The sequence below is a fragment of the Phocoena phocoena genome, chromosome 8 (genome assembly GCF_963924675.1).
Source record: "Phocoena phocoena chromosome 8, mPhoPho1.1, whole genome shotgun sequence".
NCBI classification, from domain to species: Eukaryota; Metazoa; Chordata; class Mammalia; order Artiodactyla; family Phocoenidae; genus Phocoena; species Phocoena phocoena.
In genome coordinates this window covers 97,319,370-97,332,786 of record NC_089226.1, presented here as the reverse complement: position 1 = coordinate 97,332,786, position 13,417 = coordinate 97,319,370, and the positions used below count along the sequence as shown (strand labels likewise).

Genomic DNA, 13,417 nt, shown 5'->3' with positions numbered 1-13,417 from the left:
TCAGCTCAGTAGTTAATCGTGTCTGCCACACTCACAGTGCAGGTGGCACCACTATTGGAAGGAAAAGCTAATATTTGGATGTCAGAATCAAGATTCTAAAATATCTTGAAACAGTGAGCTGAAACCCACAGGATGAATTTAAAAGAAGTGGAAAGACCTGCATTTATACGTATTTTAAAACATCAGCTGCACCAGCACAGGATGAAGGAAGTTTGGCTTGACGGTGCTTGTGAAAAAGGCTGAGGGCTTTCAGCCGACCTCAGGTTGAATAGAAGCCAGCAGGAACCAAGCAGCTGCTCAAAAAGATACTGGTTCTCCCTGCCTTTTTTTAATAAATTTATTTATTTATTTTATTTTTGGCTGTGTTGGGTCTTTGTTGCTGTGTGCGGGCTTTCTCTAGTTGCGGCGAGCAGGCTTCTTATTGCGATGGCTTCTCTTGTTGCGGAGCACAGGCTCTAGGGCACGCGGGCTTCAGTAGTTGTGGCTCACGGGCTCTAGAGCACAGGCTCAGTAGTTGTGGCACATGGGTGTAGTTGCTTCACGGCATGTGGGGCCTTCCTGGACCAGGGCTTGAACCCGTGTCCCCTACATTGGCAGGCAGATTCTTAACCACTGCACCACCGGGGAAGTCCCTCCCTGCCTTTTTAAATTTTAGGTACAAAAGGGTAAAACAGTGGAAAGTATGTCTTTCTCCCATAACCATTCCTCTTCCCAGGAGGCAACTGCTGTTAATGGTTTCTAGAAGATTCTCTCAGAGGTATTCCATGCACATAAAAGCAAATGCATACTTTTTTAAAAAAATAGAAATGGTAGGGGCTTCCCTGGTGGTGCAGTGGTTGAGAGTCCGCCTGCCGATTCAGGGGACACGGGTTCGTGCCCCGGTCCGGGAAGATCCCTCATGCCACGGAGCGGCTGGGCCTGTGAGCCATGGCCGCTGAGCCTGCACGTCCGGAGCCTGTGCTCAGCAACGGGAGAGGCCACAACGGAGAGGCCCACATACGGAAAAAAAAAAAAAGAAATGGTAGCATACTGTACACCTTGTTTTTTTGTAATCAAATCAATATTTATTTCATAATTCATGAACCTGTTTGATTCATTACTTAAATTTCAAAGATGTGGACCCAGTGCATACTCTGAAATGGTCATAAGGACCTCTCTTGCCTAATAAAGTATTACTATTTACATTAGAATTACAAAAATAATTATTATACTAACTAACAGTATAGATATAACTCTTTACAGCATGGTGCCCTGAACTTAAAGCAATTCTCAAGTAAGTTTTGAATATAAAATGTATAACATTTAACAAATTTTCCAATATGTTGTAATGGATTGGTCCTAAACTCCTCTTCTTGTTTAAGTGTAAACTCAAGGGAACTCTTTCAAGAAAGCATCAATGGAAAAATGGAACTCTGGATTAAAAAAATAAATTGTAGGGAATTTAAGAGTCAGAGGAGGGGGACTTCCCTGGTGGTCCAGTGGCTAAGAATCCGCCTTCCAATGCAGGGGACAGGAGTTCGATCCCTGGTCGGGAACTAAGTTCCCACGTGCTGCGGGGCAACTAAAGCCCCAGGCTGCAACTACTGAGCCTGTGCGCTCTGGAGCCTATGTGCCACAACTACAGAGAAGCCTGTGCACCGCAACAAAGAGCCTGCACGCCACAACGAAAGATCCCACATGCCGCAGCTAAGACCTGACACAGCCAAAAATAAATAAATAAAAGAGTCGGAGGAGGAAAGAGGTCATCTTATTGGGAAAGCAAAGGAGAAATAAACTTATTTCCTTCCATGAAACTTTCTTTTCTCCATTTATAAGAAGCTATGACTTTGAGGGCCAAGTACAGTTGGAGTGGACTTATGGAAAAAGAAGCCTGATGTGTAGTCTAGTCTGTATGGAAGTTTAGATCTTACACTACAGTGGCAAAATAAATTTTTCAAAGAATACATATGAGGATTATAGAGCAGAAGACTTAACCAACATTCTTTCAACAAATATTTATGAAGGTCATATTCTAGAGTGGATAGCTAAAAAATATGTTAGAATGATAAATGCCATAATAAATAGAAAATGGCAAGTTGTTTGCTTTATTTATTTTTTTTTAAGGGAGATGGGACTAGGACTGGGTCATAGCCAGTTGTTAGGAAATATCCTCTCATACGGTGATATTCAAGCTAACACAAAAAGGCAGTAAAAGACTCTCATGTAGAAGGCCAAGAGTAGAATAATAATGTATTAGGGGAGTGAATTGTAAGGGGGAATAGAAAAAGTACATTTAGAATGAACCTGCTATAATCAATGATTTGAGGGGTGCATAAAACATCTTTGAGAGGCTTCAGATGGCTACAGCTTGGCTGGGCTTTATTTCGGCTACCTACCAATTCCCTCAATGTACACCTTGTTTTTTTTCACTTAACAGTAAATCTTAGAGATTATTTCATATCAGTATACAAAATGACTCCTCATTCTTCTGTAAAGGGTAGGTAGTCTATGTATTCGAATTTATTGGATGGGTCCTCTATTGCTATTACAAACATGCTGCAATGAATAACATGTCATTTCAGACATGTGGGCATATAACTGAAGAACAGCTTTTCAGGAAGTGGAATCATGGAGTTGAAGGGCATGCACATTTTAAAACTTGGTAGATATTGTCCAACTGTCCAGGGGTACCAGTTGACCCTCCCACTAACAGGGTATGAATGTTTCTCCACCTCATCACCAATAGAGTGTGTTATAAATCTATAGATCTTTGATAACCTGAGAGGTAAAAACAATGATGGCATCTTACTGTAATTGTCTTATTCTAACAGTTATTTGTATTTTTTTTATTAACTGCTTATATTCCTTACCCACTTTTCTACTCAGTCGTCTTTTTCTTAGAGCTCTTTGTGTTATGAATTACAAATATATTTTCCAGTTTGTAGTTTGTCTTTGTTTCTGGCAGTTTTGCCGTGTTAATATGATTTGTTTTAAGCTGTAGTAAAAAGTATCCACCAATTTTTTTTTTAATGAATTCTGGATTTTATGTCATACTTCAAACTTCTTTGAATTTTTTTTAATATCACTTGATTTCTTTTAGTACTGTTTTGGTTTCATTCTTACATTTAAATATGTGATCCGGGCTTCCCTGGTGGCACAGTGGTTGAGAGTCCGCCTGCCGATGCAGGGGACACGGGTTCGTGCCCCGGTCCGGGGAGATCTCACATGCCGTGGAGCAGCTGGGCCCGTGAGCCATGGCTGCTGAGCCTGCGCGTCGGAGCCTGTGCTCCGCAACGGGAGAGGCCACAACAGTGAGAGGCCCGCGTACCGCAAAAAAAAAAAAACTATGTGATCCGTTTGGAATTTGTTTTGGTATCAGGTGTGATGTACGAATCCAACTTAAAGTTTTCTAGATGGCTGCCTAGTTGTTGCCATACAGTTTATTCAATTGTATCTTTTCTCCTCTAATTTAAGCTCCCACTTTTATAATATTCTAATTCCAATATGTATTTAGATACATTTGAAAGAAATAAAGTTTTTATTGATATTTCAAATTACTTTTCAAATGAAAGGAATAAATATTCATTGTAGAAAGTTTGGGAAATAGAAAATATTTTACAGAGAAAATAAATATCATCCCTGAACCTAGCATAAATAACAATATTTTTGTTTATCCAGTCTTTTCCTGCATTTTGGTGTTTATCCAATCTTTTCCTGCATAATTATATTCTCTACCTAATTGATGACACTATGTAAGTCCCCCCCCCCAGTTTTCCATCCCCCAAATCTAGTGTGATCTAAATGCCCAAAGTGGAACCAGTCATCATCTGACCCAGACTGAACATTCTTCCTTCCCTGTCCCCCCGCAGATCCCAGTACAAGAGGTGAAGTAAACACCTTCTGACTCTTCCAATTCCTTCACTCCCCCCCTCTCATTCTAGTCACCAAGTCCTCTGTATTTTCCCTCCAGAGACTCACAGGCCCTAGATTATGAAGTCCTCTCAATATACATCCGAAGAAACCAGGACCCAGAGAGGGGAAATAACTTGTAAAAGTTGGAGTGCTTTTAACTGCAAGAAACAGAGGACTCAAAATGGCTCCACCATCTTCCATAGTGAGAGGTCCATAGGTAGGGTCTGCAGTTACCTGTTGCCTCCTCTGCCAACATGGGTCAAGGAGGACCAGCAACGGTAGCTCAGGTAATGAGCCTGGGTTTGGGGAGAAACTCAGTAACTGTACCGCATCTTCAGTCCAATTTTGACACGTTCTGTTTCCCCCAGTATTCCAACTACCTATGGCTGCAGTAACCCCCAAAGTTTCTGGTTTAAAACAAAATAACAATCAATTCTGTCCCTAGTGGGTCTGGACATACACTGGGTTCAGCCAGGTAGTTCTCGTTCGGAGTCCTTCGTACAGGTGCAGTCAGACAGTGACTGGGCCCAGAGTCAACTTGAAGGCTTCCTCACTCACACTGCAAACAGTGGATGCTGGAACCTCACCTGCGGTCAGGGCCAGCTTCACAGGATGCAACCTGTACAGCTACACAAGGTCCCACACTTAGAAGGTCTCTATGCATGGTTTAATGATGGTGTGACCCTCTAAATTCTTAACTTTTGAACAAGGGGCCCTACCTTTTCATTTTGCACTGAACCTTGAAAATTAGATAACTCGTCCTGACTGGGGCTGTTGGCCACAACATCTGCACGTGGCCTTTCCATGTGGCCTGGGCTTTCTCACATCATGATGGCTGGATTCCAAGTGTGAGTTTCAAGAGAGAGCACCAGGCAGAAGCAGCATCACCTTTCACGCCCAACCTAGGTCTTCCTCTTAGAGGGGAGTGGCATGGTGTAAGAAGAGCAGGGTGGGCTGGGAGATGCTATCCCGCTGTCTTTGGAAGATGCAATTTGCCACATCTGGTCAGGAGCAGGCCACCTCCGCATTTCCGGCCTCAACCTCCCCATCTGCAGAAGGGACCTGGGGGTTCCCTTCTGGGAAAAGGGCCAACAGAGGGGAACTTGATCCTCACAGCCACTCCCAACTGCCTCCATTCTGCATTGTTTATCAGGTGCTCAGAGGCATTGGAACCAGGGGCAGTGGGGCCAGGAGCCCAGCCCAGGAGCTCTAAAAGTCTACTCCCCTGGAAAGCTGAAACCTCTAAGGAAGGCAGGGACTCAGCACCCTGACATCTGCTTCTCCTGCCGGCATCTCTGCTTGGCTGACGATTCCTCCTCTTTCATTTCTCCCTGGGGCTTGTTGTTGTCTTTCTTATTAGCTTCCCTTCAACTCCCAGCAAGGTCCCTAGACTCTGAGCTCTGCTAATTCCCCTGTAAGCCACTGGCAAGCCAGGAAGCTAATTAAATTGTGAGCTTGTGCGCACGTGCTCTCTCTGTCAGTCTCTGCAGCTCTTCTTAGTTTCTCTTCCACCTGTCCCTTCCCTTTATCTTCCTTAGAGATCTCCCTGCCTCTCCTCACCTCTTCTGTCCCGCACTTAGAAGGGCTCTGTGCATGGTTTAATGCTGCCTTTCACTCTGTGGTAGGAGTAATCTTAAATACTGTTCTGAGCCCTAACCCCCTGCGACAGGATAAACCAAGTTCCTTAGCTCAGCATTTAAGCCCTACAACACCTCACCTGCCAGGCCTCTTCCACAAACCCTTCCCTCTTCAACTGAGCCACAAACTGGCCGATCTACGCTACCTCCACACCTTTGCTCACACTCTTACCTTAGACTGGATCCCATTCCCTTACTCCTCTATCAGCACTATGTAAAATCCTCACCATCCTTTTTTTTTTTTTTTTAGTTTTTTTTTCCTTTGGCCATGCTGCTGCGCGGCATGTGGGATCTTAGGTCCCCTACCAGGGATTGAACCCATGCCCCCTGCGTGGACACGCAGAGTCTTAACCACTGGACCGCCAGGGAAGTACCTCCTAATAACTTCTGCATACATCTCACTGGCCAGGCCTAGCTGCCGGCGGCAATGGGTACATCGCCTCCCTTCAAACTAAGAACGCATTCCTCATTTTACAGATGAAAAATTAAGGCCCCGGGGCTTCCCTGGTGGCGCAGTGGTTGAGAGTCCGCCTGCCAATGCAGGGGACACGGGTTCGTGCCCCGGTCCGGGAAGATCCCACATGCCGCGGAGCGGCTGGGCCCGTGAGCCATGGCCGCTGAGCCTGCGCGTCCGGAGCCTGTGCTCCGCAACGGGAGAGGCCACAACAGTGAGAGGCCCGAGTACAGCAAAAAAAAAAAAAAAAAAAAAAAAAAAAAAAAAAATTAAGGCCCATAGAGGATCAAAGAATTCAGGAGGCCGCAAAGCACAGTGGTTAAGGACTGGGTTTTGGAGCCAGACAGACCTGGCTTTGAATCCTACCTCTGCATTAACCTCTTTATTCCTCATTTGTAAAATTGGGTTAGTGACATCTACTTCAGGGGATGTTAAGAAATTTCATAAGGGGACTTCCCTGGCAGTCCAGTGGTTAAGACTCCATGCTTCCATTGCAGGGGGACAGGTTCGATCCCTGGGAACTAAGATCCCGCATGCCTCACAGCACAGCCAAAAATAACTTTTAAAATAAACAAATAAATAGAAGTTAAATAAGATAATGGGCGAAATGAAAAAGCACTTAACACAGTTATCGTTCATTGTCTCAGTTCGGTTTCCCCCCAAAAGCCGACCCTGAGGCAGATTTGGATACAAGTAGTTTATTTAGGAGGTGATCCCAGAAGCAGGGTGAGAGAGTGGGGAGTGAGACAAGCATGAGAGGAAAGCAAGCAAAGCATACAGGGATAAGCAAGCTTTCCCCATGGACGACTTAGGTTCCATTCTGCTGGAGTCTTTCTGAGACTGGAACAGGCCTGGGAATTGGAAATTGCCCCACTTTCAGAGGGACTGAAAGCTAGAGGATTTATCCACTAACTCTGGGCCCTCCTTGGTGGAGGGTTACCCTGGGGGCGTTAATTCCCCACTTCCAGCCTGCCCCACACTCACGTCCAAAGCTGGGAATGCCACAGGAGAGACACAGGGAGCAAGTTCAGAAACTGTCTGCAGGTGACCTCCGAGTAGGCCTGGGGGCTTGACTGGGGGCTCTGGTAGCATCTGCTACACCCAATGAAAGGAACTTGCTATGAAAATTATCACTGTGCTGTGGTAGGAGCAGACAGGAGCTACAGCCTAGCCCTAGGGCTCTTCTCTGAACCCTGCTGCCTCCTAACTCCATTCCGGTGCACCCCCAGCCTGCCCAGCCTGCCTAGATGCCCACCAGTACATGACATCCTCCTGCTCTGTATCCCTTTGCCAGTGGCCTCCACCTTGTCCCATCCCTTGAAGCAAAAACCCTGCTGTCATCTGCCTCAGCCACCTGTCTCCAGAGAAATGAAACGAACATTTCATTTCTCTGCTGAAATGCTTTTGTGGACCTAGGGAAAGTGTCAGATGGCTTTCAGCCTGAGACAGACCCCCAGTGGTTTAACTGTTCTGCCCTGAGAGTCCTGCCTTCTTCCCATTCCTCCCACTGTTGGAATCACACCTTCAAAATGCACCTTCAAGATGGCAACCCCGACCTCCTTGTCCAGAAGAAGGCTTGTGGCTGCCGCAGATTGGCTTCCTGCCTTCCCCAGCCCTCCTAGGCCTCCCCCCACACCCTACCTAGGCCTTTTCAGGCTGATGAAGGAGGGAAAAGATGGTCCTGAAAGGCTAGACAGGTGCTTCACCCTCTGTCCCCAAATGCCCCCATGCCCAGGCCGAAACGCCTCCATCCATCCCTTTCTATTGAGGCACATATCGATTCATTTTATCATTCCCTCAGCACCCTGGAGAACACTTAATGAGTTCATCATCACCGTCAACACCTTCAGGAGGACTAACCCATGTTAGATTAACTGGGGTCGTGTAAGTTTTGATAGTTCCAGAAGGAGAGCTCCAGAGGACAGGGGATTTCACGGGGCACCAGGCTTCTCAGAAACCACACAGAGGGTCTGTGGCAGAGCCAGGACTAGAGCTCAGGCCCCCTGAGTCAATCGGGGGGGTAGGCAGAGGGGTCCTGCTCTGGCAGCTGAAGAGTGGGGCTCTTCAAAAGCCATCCATTTGGTCAGCATCTACTGAGAGCCAGGCAGGTCGTCCCCTGCACAGCTGTCAGGACCGCAGCCCCCCTGAGGTGGTGCCAGAGTCCAGAGTGGAAGCCATGGAAGGGCCTCGGTGAGTGCTGCGGTGGGAAGACAGCTGTTCCAGCCCTGGTGTCCTGCCGGGTCCTGCCACCCCGACCCAGCTAGGCAGGGTGTCAGTGGCCCTCTGCAAACAGGCCCTTGGAGCCCTCCCATTGCCCTTCTCAACCCTCTCCCTCCTTGCAGACGCTGTGGAAGCAGCCCTTTCTGCCAACACTCAATTCTGCCCCAAGGACTCCCCTCCTTCCTCAACCCCTCCCCAGGGGGCACAGGCTGACCCTCTGATGTCTGCGGGTTTTGTCTTCCTCCTTCCTTCCTTACCAACCACAGGCATTTTCCGATTTGGAGGTGAGATGTCAGGTCACTGTAAGCCCTTCCTTTACTGGCAGCATTGATCCATTTATCCTTCTCTTCCCTCAGACCCCCTCCCCCGGTGCCACTCAGCTTGGACATCTGTCCCAGCCAAACTCTCACCTTCCACTGTCCTTGCAGTCCAGAGGCTAGTCCAGTCTCTTCTCCCTGCTCCAGTCTCCTCTCCTCAAATCAGGGAGAAGGCTGGTCTGTAGAGTGCCCTGAGCCACCGCTAGGTTGACCTCTGCCTCAGTTTCCCCATCTGCTAACTTAGATTAATGATGCCTGCTCTCCAGACCCAGAGGATGAAGCTTTAGGGAGGTCACGGAAGAAGAAGAGCCCGGTGCTCGCGCTGCCTGCGCGGGGGGCCTTCTTCGTGCGGTGCCCCTGGGCCCTGCGGCTCGGCTCCCCGGCCTCGGCGCGCCCCTCCCTCTCGCTTCCCCTCCCGCTTCTCCCCCTGCCCGCCCCTACCCCGCCTCTCCTCGCGCTGTCCCGGAGCCTAGCTCTTCAGCAGCCCTTTTTCCCTCGCTGCCCCGCCACCCCGAGACCACCCCGGGGTCCCAGCGCCCCGCCCGCCGCCGCCGCCGCCAGGCCCGGCCCCGCCGCAGCGCGGGCGGTCAGTGCGCAGCCCGGCGCCCGCCCGGAGCCCAGAGCCCGGAGCCCGGAGCCCAGAGCCCGGAGCCCGGAGCCGGATCGCGGGCTCGGAGAGAAGCCGACCGACCGCCGCCCCCAGCCAGGTGAGGGCTACTCTGGGGCGCGGGGAGCCAGGCTTTCTCCTTGACTGGAAGCGTGGGCCGGGGAATTGGGTCCTTTTTCCCTGAAAGGAGGACCTGGGAGCTTTTTTTCATGAAAGAGCCTCAAGGGCTTTTACTCTGAAGGGATGGATAAAGGAAGGTCTGGGGGAGAGAGGGTCTGGGGTACCGTTTTCCGAGGGTTTTTTTTTTTTTTTTTTTTTTCATGAGAAAGGATTAATTGGCTTCGTCTGTGAAAGGGGGACTTATCTTCTTGGGAGCCTGAGGGGTTTTCAAGGTAGGTGGGGAAGGAGGTTTGGGCAGAGCTTGAGGGAGGGGGTGATTGGGAATTGAGGTTTGGTAGGGAGGGGTCTCTAGAATCCCCTTAGCCTGACATGGCTGCACCTCCACCCTCCGTTCCAGGGTTCTGGGTCTGTCCAGCGCACTGTGTCCTAGTTTTTTCTCTTTGAGGATGATTATTTTCAGCCTCACCTGGATGGAGCTAGGAACAGCCATTTCCTTCCCTGGAGCTGTGATGCCCACCTGACACCCGCTACCTCTGACCTGCTCCGGGAAGGGGGTTTAGGGAAGGATGGGGACCCACAGATCTGAGAAATGGGCAGTGGTAGGTGAAATGGAGGCTGGGTACTGGACACACAGGAGGACCCTCTGGCACTGGCAGGAAGGCTTGGCAGGAAGATTACTGAGGGTCGAGTGGGCAGGTGCTCCTGGGGCAAGACCTGCTAAGAGAGCAGCAGTGTCAGGAAGAGTTGAGATGTTCCCAGAAGACAAAAATGTTAAGAATATTTTTTTGGTTGGTTTTGCTTTCTTTCCCTTTCACCCTAGATCCCAAGACTCATTCCACTTCAATTTTTGTGAAAAGTGAAACTGAGGCAGATGACAGGTTGGCTGGAAATAACTGTGTTTAGAATGGAAAGGTGGTGGAGAGGAAAGCACACTGAATTTGGAGTCAACAGACCTCAAGGCTTGCCTCAGTGCTCCATGAGTGGCCTTGGGCCAAAATGCTTCCCCTTTTTGGGCCTTGGCTTTCTCCCCTATAAAACAGGAGAGGGCCCACCTGTCTCGCAGGTTGGCTGTGACACCAGACGTGTCCAAAGAGCTCTGTGAAAGGGACTGCACTGAATACTGTGAGGTGCAATCTTCACTACTGCACATGCCCCCCCTCCCTGCCCCTGCCCTCACCAAGGGTACTGGCTAGCCCATGGGACACCTTTGTAAGAATGAGAAAAGGTACTTCCTGTGTAAGGAGAGAGTGTTCAGCTGGGCTAGGGACTTGGGGGTCTTACTATGAGAATTAGAAAAAGGCACACTTTCCCCCAGGGGCAGCAATTCCACACAGTTGGGCAAGTAGAATGTGGGTTGGACTCCAGCACCCACCTAACCTCAGGCGAACGTCCTCGTGTGCGGCACATCACAGCTGCACCTGGCTACCCTTCCTGGCAGGTTCGCGGTGTCTCTAAGAGACACAAAGATACACACACTCCCCGGGCATTTCCCATAGAGGCCCACGGCCTAGACTGCTACCAGCTCATTTTCTTTTCTGCTTTGCCTCCACTTCAGGTCCTCAGGGTATTCAATCCCCACAGCCTATGCCCTACTAGGAAGCATTATGTAATTCTACCCTTGGAGAGTTAGTCCTCTGAGTTAAGTAGTGCCTTTACCAAGTTTCCAAGGGTAGGAGTTACTGAACCCTAACCCCTTATGTCAAGAACTTGATCATCAACTATACTCCAATATAAAATTAAAAATTTAATTAAAAAAAAAAAGAACTTGATCAGATCGATTTTCTCAAAAAATTGACTGCAGTGCCATCCAACGAAGGTGTTCACACATGCCTTCTCAGAGCATCCTCACAGTAAGCTTGTGAGGCAGGTCTCCTCCCCAGTTACACAGAGGGAGCCATGGCCAGAGAAATTAAGGAACTTGCCTAAGGTTTCACAGCCTGTAACGGGTAGAGCCAGGACCTGGGCCCAGGTTTAGCTGTCAGTCCTCTCCACTCCACCACTACGACTGAGGAACCAAGCTGCTGACCTCACAGACTTGCCAAAGCCGTGCTGGAATTGTTGCTTTCTCACTCTATCCCCAGCAGCCCCTGGCTCTCTCTTTCCCCTCAGTGACCAGCCCCCAAGCCCAGAGGAAGGAGTCTCTTTCTCTTACTCTGATTTTACAGGGGGAGGGAGCTACCTCAAAGCCCATCTGTTCTGGCCTCTTTAGTGCAAGAAGGGCCCCTGGAGAGTCCAGAGGTCCAGCATGGGAGCTGACCCTTGACTGGGTCAGAGGCCAGGAAATGGGTCAGGGAGCGGCTATTTCCTTTCCTGCCAAAATGGGGGCTTAACCAGCAGCCATCATGGAGGATATCAGTATAGAGAGCCAGTGCCTGAGAGAGGGGCAGGCTAAGTAAGGACCATAGAACAGACACAGGAAAATGCAGCAAATCGGAGGCTGAAGGAAACTCAGAGACCCCCTGACCACCTTCTGCGTTTCCAGGGCCCCTGGGTGTCAAGGAGGAGGGGATGTGTAAGCCCAGCAGACAGGGCTATAGGACCCTCTGACCAGAGCATTTGTGCTTGCATCTATGGTATATGTCTGTGATCTTTCACTTGAAAAAGGAGTTCGGTGGTTACAAAAAAAGAAGAGAGAAAAAAAAAAAAACAAACCAAAACTGTCCTAATCCAATGGCCCCCAAAGTGTGGTCCCTAGACTAGCAACATCTCTGCATTACCTGGGAACTTGTTAGAAATGCAAATTCTTGGGCCTCATACTAGACAAGGTGGGGGTGGGAGCCAACAATGTGTGTTTTAACAGGGTCTCCAGGTGACACTGAGGCCCCATGACGTTTTAAGAACCACTGACCTAGTCCAAGTGTGTAGGAAACTAGGAGTCCTAGTTGTGGGTCAACGGCGGGTCTGTGAAGGGAACCCGTCTCCAGGCCGCCCCTGCCCAACCCTTGTCTCCTTTCCTTCGTGCCTCCCCTCCCAGGCGCCATGCTGCCGCTCCTGCTGGGCCTCCTAGGCCCGGCCGCCTGCTGGGCCCTGGGCCCGGCTCTGGGCTCGACAGAGCTGCGCTCAGCCTTCTCGGCAGCACGCATCACCCCCCTGGAGGGCACGTCGGAGATGGCGGTGACCTTCGACAAGGTGTACGTGAACATCGGGGGCGACTTCGACGCGGCCACCGGTCAGTTCCGCTGCCGCGTGCCCGGCGCCTACTTCTTCTCCTTCACGGCTGGCAAGGCCCCGCACAAGAGCCTGTCGGTGATGCTGGTGCGAAACCGCGACGAGGTGCAGGCACTGGCCTTCGACGAGCAGCGGCGGCCCGCCACGCGGCACGCCGCCAGCCAGAGCGCCATGCTGCAGCTCAACTACGGCGACACGGTGTGGCTGCGGCTGCACGGCGCCCAGCAGTACGCGCTCGGGGCACCCGGCGCCACCTTCAGCGGCTACCTGGTGTACGCCGACGCCGACGCGCCTGCGCGCGGGCCGCCCGCGCCCCCGGAGCCGCGCTCGGCCTTCTCGGCGGCGCGCACGCGCAGCCTGGTGGGCTCGGACGCGGGCCCGGGGCCGCGGCACCGGCCCCTAGCCTTCGACACTGAGCTCGTCAACATCGGCGGCGACTTCGACGCGGCGGCTGGCGTGTTCCGCTGCCGCCTGCCCGGCGCCTACTTCTTCTCCTTCACGCTGGGCAAGCTGCCGCGCAAGACGCTGTCGGTGAAGCTGATGAAGAACCGCGACGAGGTGCAGGCCATGATTTACGACGACGGCGCATCGCGGCGTCGCGAGATGCAGAGCCAGAGCGTGATGCTGGCGCTACGGCGCGGCGACGCCGTCTGGCTGCTCAGCCACGACCACGACGGCTACGGCGCCTACAGCAACCATGGCAAGTACATCACCTTCTCCGGCTTCCTGGTGTACCCCGACCTTATCCCCGCCGGCCCGCCCGGCCTCGGGCCTCCGGAGCTCTGAGCCACGACCCGGAGAGGAGCCCCGGGCGGCCCGGGGCGTGCATGCCAAGCCGGGACCGCGGCCCGAAATGTCCCGCCGGCGCGAGCATGACGGCCCGCCCAGCGTGGCTGGACTCTGCGAATAAAGTGGGCCTGCGCCGGCGCCTGTCTGCTGGGGTCCTGCGCTTTGTCTTGACTGCAACGTTTTTGTCTCGGGCGGGGCGGGAGGGACTGACTAC

The 13,417-nt window shown here is 51.2% G+C and overlaps 1 protein-coding gene across 1 annotated transcript; it reads left to right on the top strand.

Annotated features, from left to right (window-relative positions):
• Positions 1-12,225: 12,225 nt before the first annotated feature.
• C1QTNF4 (C1q and TNF related 4) lies at positions 12,226-13,200 on the top strand. Its single transcript, XM_065883096.1, has one exon. It carries the CDS (start codon positions 12,226-12,228, stop codon positions 13,198-13,200), a length of 975 nt encoding a protein of 324 aa, XP_065739168.1.
• Positions 13,201-13,417: the final 217 nt, after the last annotated feature.

Bases quoted from the DNA above. Each gene is read 5' to 3' on its own strand.
- C1QTNF4 (XM_065883096.1), top strand. From the start codon at position 12,226: ATGCTGCCGCTCCTGCTGGGCCTCCTAGGCCCGGCCGCCTGCTGGGCC.